Below are 17,903 nucleotides of genomic sequence, written 5' to 3' on the forward strand. Positions count from 1 at the left end.
GTGGAGGAGGAATGTGACGCGGCGAGAAAAACGCGCGGTATGGAAGAAAGCGAGGGACCGCGTGCGACTCGGTGGAAATCGAGAAATGAAGCAAATAGAGGACGAGGAACGCTGTCTGCGCAACGACTGCGTTCCAAGATAGAACGGAGTGTCGCGTACGAATGTAAAGTCTGCGAGAGAAGCGGAGCCAGACAAAACGAGACAAGTTGGAAAAAAAGATTCGCAAGACCTATCGACACGCGGCTAGAGCGTGCCGCGATGGATCGAGGAACGAGGTGACGCGAGATTGTCTTTGTTGTTCGCTCATGGACCTCCGTAGCTATTGACGCGACACCAGCCAGAAACCCATGAATGTAGTGCGTATGTAGCTTCTCAAGTACCATTACTCGCGGTGCGGCGTCGTCGTTTGCTACGATCCTCGCCAGCGATTGGTCAAAGGTTCGACTCGTTAAATCGAGGAAGAAGGGGCTGCGGAGTCGATATACGAGATTCTTCTCGTGGAATGGCAGGACCGGAGAGAGGAGTCGAACGAGCATTAAGCCTGGTTCAGACACGGCCGGTAGTTCAGCCAAGTAGCAGGTAAAGCCGAATTTACACTGTTCGTATCGGAGGATCATTGCGGATGAAACGAGGGAAGCAAGGTATTACGACGAATCATCCGCGGTGATCATCCAGAATGAAACGGTGTAAATTCGGCTTTACCTGCTACTTGACCGAACTACCGGCCGTGTTTGAACGAACCTTTAGCGACGAAGAACGAGTATCGACCATCTTTTCTCTCCCATTCACTCGGTCCGCAACACTGTAGGTACGCGAATAACCAACCACGCATCGAGCGTGTTCGAAAAAGACAATAGAGAAGCTCGATGCGACGTAGTGTACCGCTTCGAAGGAAAGAAAGACACCGTGGCCTGCGTCTAATTCCACGGTGACCCTTTCTTTCTCTCGCACGCATCGCTCCCTCTTCTTCCTCTTCTTTTTCTTTTTCTTCCTGTCCTCCATCTCCTTCTCTTCCTGCCGTTTCCTTTCGCGGCTACGATTCGGTATAAGAGCTACCGTGTTTTCAGTGCGTTGAACCGATACCCTAGGCGACTTCTATTTTTACGGAACACCGACCGTTGGAATTCACAGCTTTAAATTCTCGCGGCGCTGTGGCACGCGGATGACATACTAAATCATAGAATTCTATCGAAATCATCTACGATTCTATCAAATTTCCACGGTGCCACGTAACACGGTTCTACGTAAAATACCTGCGACATCTTAAATCTAGGAAATATTACGTATGAAAAAAGGCATCCAAAATATCTGCAAGTTAGCGAAATCTGCGGCGCGAACTTCACGAAAACGCGTCACCATTATACGATGTCTAGTCTCGGTAGACTTCCGTTTGAAGCGCGTGACAGGTGATACGCGAAAGTGAGCGACGAGGAGGGAGAATTAGAACAAACGCCGAGCGTGAGAGAGGGAAAGATAAACGTGGTCGGATGGTCGGTGTCGACGGACCGGCAAACGCGAACACAAACACTTCATAGTAGAACGTAGCGGCGTGGTGAATGAAGCCTGCGGCCTACTGCCCCCTCCCTTTCTCTCCGTACTTCTCCTGTGTTTCGCGTCGACCGTACTTCACCCTGTTTCCCCACTCCGTCCCTCGCCTCCTCGTTCACCAGTCGATTGCTTCCCCCTTCCCCTTCAACCCAACTTCTCCCCACTATCTGGCCGCCGTGTGTGTGCGCTACTATCCTCCCCACTACCGGTGCATCGCTGCGACCAACAATGTACCCATCTTCCTCGTTCTTCGTTTCACTTGATGCACCGACTACACGCGGCACGCACGCACCGTGGCACAGGGGCGCGGGAAGACCGCGTCGCGACGCATAAAACGGACGGACGACGGATCAAAAGCGCGGCAGATCGTCCGTTTCCGGTACGGCTAATCTGACTGAAATGTTTTTCCAACCGATGACGCGTAATCGCTATCCGAGCGAAGAGCACTCGGTAATCGGTCTTTAAAGCGAATCATCCGTGAGCTCATGGATTTTTTCATGTCGACATTCGTTTGTTCGTTCGACATACACGGAAAAATTCAGACCGCCTATCTCTCTGTATGTTTAGTTTTTCGTTCGTTTTTATCATCCCTGTATTTTTCCCGGGGATTTTTAGTTGTTCAGAAACGAACAATCTCATTTCGCAACGGTACAAACGCGCAGCGAAACGAACCGATATAACTAACGCGTAATGTTGCTTTATGAAAAGCTTATAGTTTTAATACTTATGACTGTACTCTCTGTTAACAGTACTCGTTAAGCGTACTCGGTGTTTATAGTTACTTCTAAAAATATTCGAAAAATAAACATTTGCATTGATTTATTTATGTTTCTTGTTAGTTTGGTATATTTTTATCAAGTAACATTAACTGTAGAGTAAATAGAACGAATTCGCGTTTCACGGTGTACTCCTAGTAACTGACTCGTCTGTTTGTGTCACACCATCCCCGTCGTATTTGGTCAAGAAAGATCTCCGTCCTTAATGGACCACGCTACGATCGTTCCAATAATCCCTGCGAAAAATAGAGATATAACAACAGTCGTGTGGAAACTTTTCTGGGTATGTTGAATTAATCCACTTACCGGTTAACGTTCGAGTTTGATGTTTAACCATTACAGCGATCTCGAATCCCGAGAACGTTTCATCGTTCCCAGTGAAATATATTCTTCGATTAGCGCGATACGTATCACGGATACGGATAAATAGCGGTACGCGCACGTGTCGAAGCGACGAATCGACATGTGACGGACTACGTCGGCTTTATTTGCATCCCGCGTGGATATTTTAGTTCCCGTCGCGCTATCTCGTCTGTCAGCCTACAAGAGGAAGGTTACGAGCATTTCGGATGGAATACGCTGCGAAGAGTGGTACCATTCGTTATTGTGTTTTTCTCGACCGAAAGGCGGGATTTTCCTAAGAATTAAACGGAATTTCCTAAGACCCTAAGAATTTCATAAACTTCGATGAAATTGAAATACTTATTTATAACACTGTCATCTTTCTAATTTTTTCGGTGGATTTCTATCGAGTATTTATTATTCCAATACATTTTTCCTCCGCCAAACGACATGTAAGTCAATTTATTTCTGTTTCTCAATAATATTGCATTACAATGTTAAATAGGGCGTTTCACCACCTAGGTATTTTCCTTTGACAACCGAATAAAAGCGTGATTAAAAAGCATCCCCGCAGGCTGCTCCGTGGGACAAGCGTTTCTACATTATGACGAGTTTCGTGATTATGCATACATCTTGGTCGGCGACCCCTTTTACAGATATACGAGTCGTGCGAGTTTGTTTCAGCACTTCGTTGCGTCGGTTCGTTTCCCGAAGGACCGAAACCCTCTGCTTTTTCCCACGCGCTCGGGTGTTGTAGAACGATCGATAATAGAGAACAACGTAGAACGTGTTTAAAGTATGTACAATCCAGTTGTTTTCTAGGTCTCTACGCCGCACGGAAGTGCTTGTAAAAGACAGGTATCTCGCTAGTTTTTCTTCTCACTCCCCTTTTTTTTTACGTTGCAGTGCGTTTCGACGCAGGAACAAACTTCATTCCGACTTTTTTCAATGCCCTGAAAAGTCTCTTACCTATTCTCCGTGGTACACAGAGAAGAAGCATAATCGCTTTTTTTTCCCTACAGTTTACCTCCGCGTTTTAAAATTTACTTTGTTCTGAGAATAGTCACGCGATCTAGTTTCCCTGGCTTTTTAAACTCTTGTTAGTGCCACTTCTTTAGCTTGTTTTGGTGTTCACGCAGACAGAAAGAGAGACAGAGAACCGGATAGGTAGATGCTTTAAACGTCAATCGATTTTTCCAGTAGTCTATAACCAGTGATTAATTGGCAACTTTTCCACCCGATGCGGTTTTCTCAGGAACCATCGAAATCCGCATTCCCTCGCCTCTTTCTTCGCTGTCTTCTATGCAACCTTTCGGAATAAATGATCGTTCGACCAGATAGCACACGCTCGTCTTCAAGATTATAGACACTCTGTATAATTTTGTTGCCGCTGGAAGAAATACGCATCCCATAAAAATCCCGTAAAGACGAAGTGTACGGGAAGTCGAGACGATACAGGGAGAATAAACTTGCGACGAAATGTTAACGCTCTGACAGAAAACGACGGTGACGGCGTTACATTCTCAGCCTTACGATACCATCGATTGTCCGATCGCGAAACGAAAATTTCGACACCAGGGTCGACCGACGTTCAATCGATCGAATCGATTTTAAGTGGAAGCTTTCCAGACGAACGAGATGTTAACGATCGACAATCCGATGGGTGGCAACGATCGTTATCGGTCATCGTCGTCATCGTCATCTTCGTCGTCGTCGTCTGGTTGAACGAAGTGGTAAGAAGCGTATTGGGAGCGGAGAGGACGGGGCAGCGGAGATTTAATGGAGCGGATCGCTCGGTACCAGGGCGCGTGCTACCGCGTATACGGCCCGGCTGACCCCTTCATACGCAATAAATCAATTATCGCTCGTTAGCAAGAAAAATATACCTTCAATCGAATCACGTTACTTAACCCGAGTGTCATGGTAACCAGAACGGTGTTTTGCAAGCACGCGTCCATAATGCAGTCGTCTTATTTGTTCAAGCTACTTACCGTGTGAATTTCTTACCCCTTTGTCATAAATTACGATTAGGTATCTGTCAAGAGTATTTGCTCGCCGATGATTTGTTCGTCGGTCATTTATACGGTTGGCGCCACGCGATGACGTCTTCATCGAAGAAGTCGGACAAGAAACACGCGAGATTACGTACCATCGTTGATTTCACGCGATTCCTACTCTCGTAAACGATGATATTGTTCGCTGGATGGATGCATGCTGCGGTCGTTTTTTACTTCACGTCAGTCTAATTTACGGATAGAGGACATTGCCATCGTCCGTTCCGTATGATCGACCGTAAACAATTATTCGAGATCGTGAGAATCGCGACTGTTGAATGGACATTCCAAGCCACGGTCCGTGTCCGCGGGAAAGTTGAAAATACCGTGTTAGTCGGCGATGCTGTTTCTACGAATAGGCTAGTTCTACACGGAGATGTACCTACATACGTTACCGCCCACAAGCATTCGTACACCTGCTGCAATTTCATCTTGAAATAGCTTGATTTTTTTTCTTTTGTTATATATTACATGATATAATTAGACTGACAGATTTTTACGAGTTTGTGGGAAAAGCAAAGATGTAATACTACTTGCTATAATATTTAATAGGTTAAACAATTTTCTACTTAGGTTCCTCTTTTTCTAATTAGACACGTAAAAATATGAATTTCCATACATACATACATACATATATATATTTATATATATTATATATATCAGGTTAGTTTAATTACAATAACGTTCCTTTACCGTTGATTCTTTATCTCTTTTCCCATAATTCGAATCAAATGTTGTGCTAAATTTAAACTGAAACGAGAGATATATTCGCATCGTTCTAATTCCATGTTTATCTCTAATTGACGACTGACACTTCATAGAATCCATACGAACTTTTAGAACGTGACTAGAAACACTGAATGCTTATCGTGGTATACATATTTCTGTGTGAAACTAGCCATAGTACTCTCATGTGGACCGTTCCACCGTACAGAAGAGCAAAACAAAGGTTTATCGTTCTTGTCATCGACAAACCGTGTTTTCCTTTCGTTTGATCGAGCAAAACGAGTCTGGAATCGGGAGGTAGACGAACCCGGTTCGATTATTAATTTACGGCTCTCTTTCTCGAGTCGAACGAATGCAAGTGAAAGAGTCGTTCTTCGTTATAGTTGCAAGAGGGTCGACATCGTGAAAACAGAGTGACGATTTCACGGGTCGCTGGAACTAATATTAGATCGTCCCTCTCCAGTTATAAAGCGTAGAACGAGAGGGTATCTGCGCGCGTGGACATCGAGATATCATACGCGTCGGACGAAGAAACGTCTCGCCGGTTGCTGCTTTTAGTTGCTTTCGCGACGACTCAAGATGCACGGAAGAAGCCAGAGGGAGAAGCCTCGCGAAACGGCCGATTCGAACGGGGAATGAGTTTTATCAAAACTCGATGGCCTGAATTCGTAGCGATGAATGACGATGGATGACGTATTCATTGAAGTATGTTCCTCTATTCTTAGAACAGAGTACGTGGCTAGCTCAGTAGCCAACTCGTTAAGTATTCTACTTTGAGCGAGTGTGCGTCCCGCTTCTAAACTAACGATCCTCGTACCGACCAATCAGACGGTTGAATTTCAAGCTAGAAACAGTCGTAAAAGTAAAAGTACCGTGCCGAGCTGGCGAGAATATGTGTCCGATTGTCAGTAATGAATTAGATTTACTTCAATCTCATATGGTCACGTCTACCAATCGAAGGGACCGCTGTAACAAGGAGACAGCTCCAATTTTTCCATTAATTTGAGTAAACCGACAAATACCAACCCTAATTCGATTCGAATCAAATCACTCTTACCAATGTGCTTTTACGATCCACTAATATTCTTGCAATTGCTATGGCAAATCCGTGCAGAATTCTATACAAAGGTTCTAGATCTATAGGTTCTTAATTTACGAAACAAATTGTGCGCTCGAAATTGTATTTATTAAACTTCTTCGTAATAGACATAAAACAATAGGAAATAGAAGGTAAAAGTTTAATCAATGACGGAAGAAATATAAGATCTGGTAAACAAAAATCTACCATTTATCTTTAAAACAGCACAAGTAAATCTCTGTAAATAAAATAACATAGTAATAAAAAAGACTGATACTAGTTGCGTAGAGAGAGAGTGTGGAAAGAGGCGTGACGAAGCGAAAGGGCAGCTAGGGCAACGTAAACCCTGGACAGCGTTGTGAACGACGCTGTGGGCGGCGGTCCAACGAAAAGGGTCCTGTGTATAGGGCTTCGCGTAATGAAAAGCACCGTTTGGCCGTTCCACAGCGGCGAATTTCGCAAACAAACATTCCTGGACGATGATGCTCTATCCTACGCGTCCTCGCGAATATTGCTGGCCGACACACGCCGAGCGGACGAGCTTTGTGCGCCCTCAAATCGGCCGCGAGCTGCCGCAGTTACAACAGCCGTACAACTTTCCAATTTTAATTGGATTTATAGCCTCCGGGATCCGTCGATCTTCTCGCCTGACGCATCCGCGTTTTTCGTGTCTCATAGCGGAAGCCTTTTGTAACAAGAGCAACGAGATGGATTTTTCAATTTTACCCTATCCATCCCCCTTAAAGTTCTACCAGTGGAAATTATTTACGAAATGGATTAAAAAGATAAACGTTGACTCGAGAAAATCTACCACGACGTTGAACGGGCCCAAGAACAACGTTTCTCCGTCGTTTCCTAAAGTGATTGTAATTATGTCGTGGAAATAGCTTCGCTTCGCGTCGTGCACCCTTCACGCTTCATTTACGCTTTTCCAAGATAAAATCTGAAACGTTCAATTTCCTACGTCAAACATTTCCACAAATAATTGAGATGTGAAAGTACTCTTATTCATCTAAATTGTACAGTACGTTATGCTGAATGGGAGAATACGTATTACGTCGAATATGACATGGGATATTTAGTTGCCAACCCAATAGTTTCAGGGATTTTGCTACGGCCATGCCAAAAGACATGGTTTCGAGAAAGATGTAAGAGACGTTTTAAGACGACATTTTTCCCGGATCGAAAAAGATCTTGTAACTTTACTGTCGATCAAATGCCCATTGTTCGCACAATAATACCGCATTTCACGTATGACACGAGAAACTCGAATTACCTATATTTGAAGAAATTACATTTTCTTATCTGAAGCAAACAATTTCTCGATTGTCTCCTTGTGAATTGCTTTGGCACAATACTCTGTGCAAAAATTCGAAGAAAATTAAGAAGGAACTATTAACGAGGTGTGCCCTCTTAACCTCCGTCGAAATAAAATATAAAAATAGCTCGTTAGAGTCAAGCGACTTTTAATTGGACCATGTTATGTAAAAACCTCAATCACGCGAAATTGAATAAATTTAGTTTGGAGATTTTTATTCTTAAGGAAGAGTAGCTTTATTTCTATTAGGTATATTTCATTTCTTTTCGTTTTCTTACAGTTGTTTTCAACGGCTTATCAAATAACGAGCAGTATAATTAATATTATTTTAAATTTCTGTAGTTCCTGAAAGTAAGTAAAGTCAAGACGTTTTACGTTGAAGCCCTCTTTGTCTTCGATAAGTCCATTGTCATTGTTTAATTTATCATAAAAGTTTAAACGATCTACTGGAACGAGGTGCTTCGTTTCTTGTAAAGTTTTAAGCTTTGCGTTTGATATAACTTGACATTTGACATTGGTAGATCCGTAAAAATATCCATAATGTTGATTTATTATTTCATATTTTCAATTTATTATTTATTATTTCAAGAGAATTGGAGAATTCATTTTGCTTAACTATAACCAAGTGGTTTGAATGTTTTCTGCGAGACAATTATAAACCTAAAATGGAACTATACCTTGGTAGTTTCAATAATTTTATTACGTAGGAGTTGTTTTATGGGTTGACAATTTTTTGTAAAATAAAGAGCACAATATTGACACATTAGACGCATAAAAAAAAGGCTTCTATCCGTTACCTTTAAAGCTAACTAACTAACGTGGCGAGTAACGCCTCATGGATAGAATTATCCGAAGCTATCCAACTTTTATGTCGATATTCTGGACTTTTGTTTCGATTCTCCAATTTCTTTTAAGCGTAAGCTTCAAACTTACGTTACGCAAGCGAATAACGCAGCTAATCCTCCATCTCTCGTTTCATTATTTTAATTCTATTCGTATAAGAAATATCCGTGTCTAGGAATGAACGTAATGTAAAATGTATTAACGGGCTATACTCTTGAATAATAACAATAATAATACGGGATAATGACATGGAATCCATACTAGATTTAATTAGTTTTTTAGAATTTTGAGGCTCGATAACTTTCTGCATAATATAGCCGAATAAATCGCCCGATAAACAATAACCTTTTCATTCGATGCTACTCTGGTTTAAAAAACATCGAATTTAATCCGCGTTGATTTTCGAGTCGATCGATGAACACGTTACAAAAAACCGTAATTATACCAGATTACATTTACATATACGTTGAATGTAGCGAGGTCGGAGAAAAATTGGCTCGTAAATAGTTCTTCATCGTGGTGGACGAGCGCAGTGAAGGGCATGCGTTAGCCAGACGGTGGCCGATTAAATCGCGTCCGCCCTCCGGGTTAAATATTGACGTTTTCCTACATAAAATTCATGCGAACATTTATTTCCTGATATGTATTTACCTTGTCCGCCAAGTACATCGGGTTCCGGTTAAATATCATCGCCCAGCGGCTGTTTATTCAATCGAGCCTTCTATGAGGAAATCGAGCGAATTCAAACGTATATGATAAAATGCGTGCACAAAAGACGATATTAAATTGATATGTGTAGCCAGTCGTTATAATTCATACGTTATAATTCTCTGATTGCAGGATATTAATTGATGGGAATATCGGCGAAGAAACAGGACACGAAGACGATTCGCATATGTCGGCGAAAGTGTTAAGCAGCGGAGGTTGAAAGTGTTCTCATAAAGGAGAGAGAAAATCGACTGTGTACTGTGAGACGAGTGGCAAGGTCCTGTGGTTTGATTCATTAAACTGAACTTGGATCAAAGTCGAAATCGATGGCGCCATTCAACCTACCTAGTCATCGATGTTGTTTCTTCATCGGAAGGGACTGATATTCGGCTCATCCTCGATACAGGATTGAGCCCGGACAACTGTACAACAGCGCGAGAAGAGATGTCTCTTCTACCATCGACCGAAGGAATCTCCAATTGGTCCTGAGTCTCGTCGATCTTCCTCGAATCTTCATCCACCGCATCTTCGATTCTTCTTCGAGTAAGAAAAAAAAAGGAAAGAAACACGTTCATCGAGAAATCTTCAAGAAGAACCAGAAGACTGGATCGAGTTCGAGGAAGATGAACGACAAGATAGCGAGAGAGAGAGCCGTTTGAGTCAGTGTAGGCGAAATACAGCAGAGAAGAATATCGAATCCTGTTCTTCGAAGGTCCGTCTTCGAAGTGACGATTATCCAGAAAATTTTTTGTCCATCATCTGCGAGAAATCCAAACATGGAGCCGTTAACGTGGTGCACGCGCAGGCTCGGTGGTAGCGTAGCGGCGTCCGAGGAGTCGACGATCGCCGTGACTCTCGCGAAGGTTGCCGCCACGACCTCCTCCCGTCTCTCGACCAACGCTAACCCTGTCGACGATTGTTCTTCCACCACGACCAGGATCTGCGAAACCACCTGCCGTCTGACTGACACTAGCGAAGATGCGAACAGTGTCCTCCGTCACTGTCACTGTTGGTCAGGCAGTGCCACATCAGGACACGACGGACCGCCACTTTCTCTCTTCTTGCCGAATCGCCAAAATCAAAGCAACGTTTGCGATCTCTGCGAGCGTCTTCGTGGACGAATCTGCGATTATTCCACGCTAGACGAGAAAAGCACGGAAGGACGTTTCGATCGAGTAACAAGACGCGGGCAACGACAAGTGGTGAATCGTGACGTAAATCGCACCATGATTTCCTCCAAGATATCACAGCGCGACAGGTTGGTGTCTGACGCTTCCTCGACCAGCTACGTCTCCAGCGTTGTACGGTGGAGTTCGAGGCCGGGGAGATCGTTTCGCTGGACCAGGCAGAAGCGTGCGTTAGCCTGGACGATTTTGTTCCTATTGGTACTCGTGCCCTCCATTTCCGCGAACCTGCAAAAGGGAATGTCAAGAGGTTCCTCCAAAGAAGAGGGAGGTGAGTTCGATCAGTTACGTCTGTATCTACCGTTCGTCGCTCGGGAGATGACATTTGAGACGGCACATGGCAAGAGGAGTACGCTCGGTTAATGCGTTGCCTGTAACATCCGAAACTCATTTTTTCCACTCTTCGTGTGCAAACATATCGGACGATGATTATAAAATATTCAATTTCATTGTTCGATCCAATTAAAAGGAATCGTTTTACGTTAATTAAGGAAAAACGAATGAACAGGCTGACGAAAGTTTTCGAATTCTCGTAGGTGACTTTTATGAACGTATTATGTGTTATACAGAACATTCTGAAATTTATACCGTACGCTAATTTTTTTTTACTCGGTATATGTGCGCGATAAATATCTTGTAACTTGTGTGTGTTTGCAATTATACGTGATTCATACATTTGTATATTTTTACATTCCGTACGGTACATTTTTCGATTGGTTTTAAATTCGATCAGTACAATCGTGACAGTCTGATTACAGTGCTAATAAAATTTCAAAATGTTTCGTATAACATGCCATATCGACGTAAAAGTGTCCTGTGCTAACTGTTCAAATACTTTTCTGAACCGGTGTATCTCTCGAGAATAGCTACTATCGTATAAAATTCTCAAATGAGTTTCAAGGAAGTGAAAACGTGTACGTTAACGAACGAACGATTTCTCTCTCTTTCGACCGGTGTTTTTTTCCGGATTGCTCCCTCTGGAATGCTTCGCAAGCAACCGGAAAACTGATAATGAACTGGGACAACAAACACAGTCGGTAATCGAATTTCGAATCCATGCTGCGCATTAATTACATTTGGCACAGTTTTAACGTTGGCTTAATGATATTACAGTTGGTCGATGCGACGCGCGAAATATCGCTGGCAATTCCGCTTAATTCGTTTCGATGAACAGAACATCGGAGTATGAAACAGGATTTAAAAGAACACCGATAAAACTTGCATGCGTACTTAGTGCTTTTCCCATTCTCGCTTTTTTTAACGACCCTATTTTAGTCCGATAACGTAGCAAAGATCGATCACTCCGTAAACAATCAAAATATATACGTAGAGTGATGCAGTGTTCCCTGGATCATCGTAACGTCTTCTGCCATGTATTTTTATATTAATCGTATTTCCGCCGTTTTACCACCATATTTTGTTACGTTCAATGTTCACAGTTGTTGGGTTTGATGATTGGTTACCGAAAAAGAGAACGAAACATTTTTGTTTTACGTTGTACGTTTATGAGAACGTTACGAATAGATAGAAATTGTTCTAATTACATAAACTGAATACAAATACTCTTTTATATTATTTAGAATATATAGAGTATATATTAACCCTTTAAAAATAGGATTTCTTTCTATCGTTTGAGAAAGGGTACAGAAACAAATAATTTCTTTTTATTAGTTATCGGTAATGGAAATTCTTTCGTTCTTTACTGGCGATTTTGTAAAGAAAATATAACGCATTGAAATATGAGATCAGTTTTATCGAACGCAAATATATTTATCGTCCAGTTCATTAGCATAACAACTTCTTAAAGCACAATGTATATGGAACATCGGGTGTAAAAGGATCGTGGAAAATTGTAACATTAAACGGACCAAATCAGATCGCGTTGAAACCCGTTCTCATTGAAAAAATTCCATCTATATACGTCAATGTAATATTCACAAATATATTATACAACGGAAAACAGAAAATTCATTATCTCTGCTAAACGAGGGAACCGTGAGCTATAAAGGTGAATATTCATATTCATAAATACGGTAATATGCTTGAGGACATGCAGTCAACTTTCCTTATCCCGGATTATTGTAATTTCTCATCTCGAAAGCCAGTTATAATGATCCGAGGAATACTGTATAGCAAAGCAAACGACGCTCGGAATAATCACACATTTGTCTCAGCGTCTCCGAGTTGTAGATCGCTATTTTCTAGACCAGAAATTCTTTAACTTTTCCAACTCTCGTAACAATTTGCATCCTTTTCGTAGACCATTGGGCAACTTTCGTTTGTAACTGCTTTTGATATACCCATTCATCAAAGCAATTGAAAGCAGTAGCAACGATACTTTGCTTCGCTTTCCTAAGTTCGAAGAAACATCATTGAAATCTGAGGGTACGGTCGTACAAGTGCATCGCCAGCACGACCGTATTTTACGAAGGCAGAAACCCTCGCCTCCCAGCTGTTTGTAAATCCGCTCGAAAATATTGACCGCGTCTATCCGGCGTGCGCGCATCAACCGAACGTCCGCGCGAATGCAAATATTAATTAATTGCCGACCAAATTGCAGCTCGGATATCAGGTTCGTTGATTTTTCCGCGTCGTCGATGATCAAGCCATCATACATGTAGGTACATAACCGTTCATAAGTATTATGACATTTAAAGATCACACGGGAGTAATACGACAAGTGTATTTTTGATGATTTTTAAACTTTCGATAATAAAAGTCGATAATAAAAGAAATTTGAACCGTTTTATATGTTTTTATCCGTATTCGGATAAAGCATCCATATATTCGATGTTATAATACTGCTGTCAACGTGATATAACAAAAATTAATTCTTCTTTTGTCTATGTACACCTGTCGCGTCTTTATCATATTTCTTATTATCCGGCTGCACGAATGCTACAGATGATTTTACGATGCAGATTTAGATTCTCAATAGACTTCTTGGAGTCTCGGAATTCGCATTCAATTTCTTTAATAAGACAGTTTAGAAAACTGTGATACTGTCGACAGATTGTTAGTAAGATTTACTATATTTGCCATGTTGGATTGCAACATTGCGCGAATATAAAATTCTCCTCGATTAATTAATCATCTCTTTATTATTTTCGATTCGTTATCGCGTTTCCTATAAAATCAGCAAGCGTCTTAATACGCATGAACGGGAATGTATATCAGGTTATCACATTCCGCGTTTTTCACCTCGTCGATCGATACTCCTCTTCCTGTTGCTCGAACAAAGTATTTCAACGCCTCGAGAACTGGTCTTTCCCAATCGTTACTTCGAATCGGGTTAATAAGTCATCAGACGGAGTGAATTGTCAAGCGGAAGATAGGGATTAATAGTAGACACTACCGAAGTCACTAAAGGCTTCGTAATGGACAGGTTTTCGACCTACTTTGCATTTCTGCGACAAGAAGCTGGTGTAATTAAGTTGCTGCCCATAAATATTTGGACCTTTTTGTATTATCGGGGATGAAATGTATTATAAAATAAACGCATATTGCTCAATATTATTAGGGAAATCTTACATGTTCCAGGTCACAAGTTACTATAGTTTTAACTAGTTCTTTTGCATAATATTGACAAATTCCACGCATCAATTTTAGCAATTGCGATCACACGTTATAATTACACATTCGATATCTTCCTGACGTTGAAAAGGGCGAGAAAAATGTATGTTTAGTCTCAGAAGCAAACGAAGAGATAGTTTTGACGCGGAGAACATATTGAATTTTAAATTTGCCCTTCTACGAGACGATAGAGGTATGAGATGGCTTGCAAGTAAATTTTCTGACGCACGATTGACCGAATATCTTCATTGGCGATGGTGGAAAAAATGTGAAAGAAGAGACGAAGAACGTGGGTTAACTGTACGTCATGGTGCTTTGATATTTCATCGCACAAAAGTAAAACCTTTTTCATTTTTCGACGAGATTAATTTCCCTTTTCTCTATAGACTCACGGTAGACTTTAAATCAGAATAAATTACTTTTGCATTGGAAAGTTGCTTCGACTCTTTGTAAAGCGAGAATCGTGTTCCTCGGCCAGATTCAACAAAAGGGCTCGTCCTATTGAAACAATTCGCACTGTTTCTCAAGAGTTACATCATCCCAGCATTAATATCTTTGATATCATTAATTTATATCTTTAATTTATCAGAGGGACGATACTGGCCCGTATTATCGACCGTTTCATAATATTACAGAAATAATATGCGTTTGCGCAACTTAATCATTATACAAAATCGATTCGTTCGTATTTTCGTAAAATCTCTACTTCAAAGCGGTTCGTTTCAACGCGTGATGTTGTAATGGAGGCAATATTCGTTCCAGGTTTATTACGCTCGTATATGTATAAGCGAATAACGCTCGTATTTATTCGACCTGAAACGTCAAAAATGATAAATCTTTTCTTCAGCGAAATTGTTTCTTGGATAAAAGTAGATATTTATTTTTGCAATTTGTAACACTTTTATATAATACAATAATGTGATTATATTGTACGATCGTTAATGTAATGCACGGATGGAAGGCGATTCTTTTCACTAACGCGATGAACACAATTCATAATTAATCTAAAAATATTAAAATGTATAAAATATCTGATAACGTTTCACAATATGCTGTCATACATAATTGGTACGATACATATTATAAAATTATATATTAATGTAATATTCTGTTCCTTTTTTTCTATTTAAATGTTTGACGTTTACCATTTTCCGTGTATTAATATACACACTATATATGATGTTCCAGGTTTTTCCATTCGGATATTTCATTTTATTATAACTTTTTAATAAAGTTTCAAGCGGTGTGTGTGTATATAACATTTCTCTTTTCTCTTATTTATTTCCATAGAATATTCTGCCAAACTTTAATCGAGAAAACCTGCAACACTATACATATATACGTAAAATGCAAAGCGAGCAGACTTTATCTCACAGTATCGTTAGTATATGGTCGTGGCTCAAAAATTTAGGTTACCTTATTTAACGAGGGAACTTGAATTTTTTTAACGAGAGAAACGTGAACAAGCATGTTTGAGCTTTTATATAATTTTAAATTAATATATACTGCAGGAAAAGGTTCGGTTATCATTATTTTATAGGTATTTATCAATGTTTTGACATCTCGAGGGAAATTCCAATTATTCAACGAGGACAAACAAAGTATTACAATATATTAAATAATTGCATGGATTAAATAGATTAATAATTTCAATCGGAAAGTTTTATAATCCGTAAAATCGTTTCGCGGTCCATAAATTAAATATGAAACGTCGCTGTTTGCAAAAACAAAAGATACAATATTATAACGAGGACAAATTCTAATAAACCTACTAAAAGTAAACAAATAGTATAAAATTATTTCTTATCTTATTTTGTCTTTCTCGTTTCTTTCATTTCGTGAATATCTTTAAACCTTAAAATAAATATCTCAAACTCTTGCGTGTTAATAAATATCGATTGCTTCAACGAATAGAATAAATAAGTCACTGATAAGAACGTGCCAACTATTGACCGTATGCAATACAAGTTTAAACATTAATCTTTGCCGTACCGAATTTGTTTTAGACTTCGACTGCAAGATTTGAAATCGATTTTGTCAAGAATAAATATCTTTATCAACTAAGTAGATATGTGATACTTTGTAATGTAGTAGGTCAGTAACTCGATTATATTTGGGTATCTGAAACTCATTAATCAAGTGTTTCTTATGCTAAGGTGTACATTCGTACATGCATATACGTTAGGCCTTGATGATCGATATTCAATCGTTTTCGTTTCCATAGCAATAAATATTCGTGTTGCCTTTTCCATTTGCCTGAAACTACGTTATGTAGAACTGTATATTATAAATTACATTGGTACATAATAGGGTACATCGATACGCCTGCTTTGAGGCATTTCTATACCGCGGCTACATATTTTTCTTTTCTTTTTTAAATTCGATTCTTTGAAAATGGTCTGAAACTACATTAACAGAACAAAACACGAAGAAATATCGCAAGGTATTTTTGACAAAGCTCGTATCGCGGCAAGGGAAGGCTCATTGCCACTGAGTCGATGTGCAAATATTTGTAAGATTGACAAAACGACCTTATTGATTCGTACATACATAGCACTACATGCTATATTTTAGCATGATTTTTTTCGGATTATTGATCGAAACAAAAATTGCAGAAATCAAAAGCTGAAAAATATATCAACTTGCCCTGGTCTTTCCTACATGCAGCGTCAGCCGTGAAATTAACGGGTTACAGCTTTCCTAATCAGACAGATCGAAAGATGCGTTTGCATGGTCGGGATTTGTTCGGATTACGTGAAAACTTTCGGAAATTTCGTTGACCGATACGATCGGAATACGCCTCCTGATAGCCGATCTAAATTTTAAATATGCGAAGAAAAAAAAAACATTTGGTTTGCGTGGATTCCTCCGGCGAATGCGAAAGGACCGTGTCACAGACGTAATTCGGGCGAATCACGCGGAACATCGGCTACAGACAGCACAGTGAATTGAATGTCAGGGGAGTAAATGGGCTGGAAATATTTAACCCGACGCCTTCCTTCCTCTCTCCGTCTGGTCGAATTAGCGAGCGAGGAAAGCAGGTGAGAAGGAAGCTGCATCGGTTACCGACGTCGTTCGGCTCCGATGCGTCGACACGCATCTACATATTTACACGTGGCTCGTAAAGAAACGTTTTTATCTATTTCGCAAACGAAACACGAATAAACGAATGGAAGCTGGCAAATTGAATCACACGATGACGAATTCCAACATCGTAAATTTAATATAAAATTGTTGAAGTTTATGTTACGTAAAAATTTACCTGTTTGATTTCATCCGCCTACTTATATTATAAATTACTCGATGATGATTTTATGGTTACGAGAAACGTAATAACTTCGAATATTAAGAAAGAGGAAAAATATTCCGATTTGAATGCAATAAGTTGTCACCAGAAACGACAAGTGATTATTACTGATACGTACTTCTCCCTCGCGGCTCGTTCGAATCAGCGCGAACTGGTTAAAGCCGGCGTGAAGTTGTTTCCGAGGTATTTAACTTTTGAAAAAAGTCATGCAAATCTGCATTAATTTGTCTACGTGCTATGGCTTGGTTCTTAGAAGTCCGCTATTATGCATACACAATTTCCGTGCACGCGAACTCGCTTCCGGGTGCCCCCAAATGGTTACATTCTTGCCGAGTCGCGGTTGAACTTTGACCGCAACTCCGACTCGAAACACCTTGCAAACTTAACTGTGAACCTTGGTCTTTATTCTTTCTCCTTCTCGGCCTTCTTTTTTGCTTCGTTCGAAC

The 17,903-nt window shown here is 40.5% G+C and overlaps 1 protein-coding gene and 1 long non-coding RNA gene across 7 annotated transcripts in view; one reads left to right on the forward strand and one right to left on the reverse strand.

Moving 5' to 3' along the window:
- LOC139988747 (uncharacterized) overlaps positions 1-17,903 on the reverse strand; it is a 161,453-nt gene that overhangs the window by 28,767 nt on the left and 114,783 nt on the right. For 2 of the 5 annotated variants that reach the window (XR_011800199.1, XR_011800195.1), the window contains exon 3: positions 5,425-7,467. The exons of 1 other annotated variant lie outside the window; for it this stretch is intronic. This is a non-coding gene — a long non-coding RNA (uncharacterized lncRNA). Of the gene's footprint in view, positions 1-5,424; positions 7,468-10,668; positions 10,806-10,878; positions 10,949-17,903 lie in introns of those variants that run through there. 2 more of the 5 variants (XR_011800196.1, XR_011800198.1) reach the window with 2 other exon arrangements.
- Positions 10,170-17,903, forward strand: part of Inr-2 (insulin-like receptor-like) — a 79,619-nt gene continuing 71,885 nt past the window's right edge. For both annotated transcript variants that reach the window (XR_011800194.1, XM_072006436.1), the window contains exon 1: positions 10,170-10,848. Coding sequence is in view for 1 of the 2 variants with exons in the window: in XM_072006436.1 (XP_071862537.1) it covers positions 10,170-10,848 (679 nt within the window). In the remaining variant the exon portion in view is untranslated. The remainder of the gene's footprint in view (positions 10,849-17,903) is intronic.

The sequence above is a fragment of the Bombus fervidus genome, chromosome 7, assembly GCF_041682495.2.
Source record: "Bombus fervidus isolate BK054 chromosome 7, iyBomFerv1, whole genome shotgun sequence".
Lineage (NCBI taxonomy): Eukaryota > Metazoa > Arthropoda > Insecta > Hymenoptera > Apidae > Bombus > Bombus fervidus.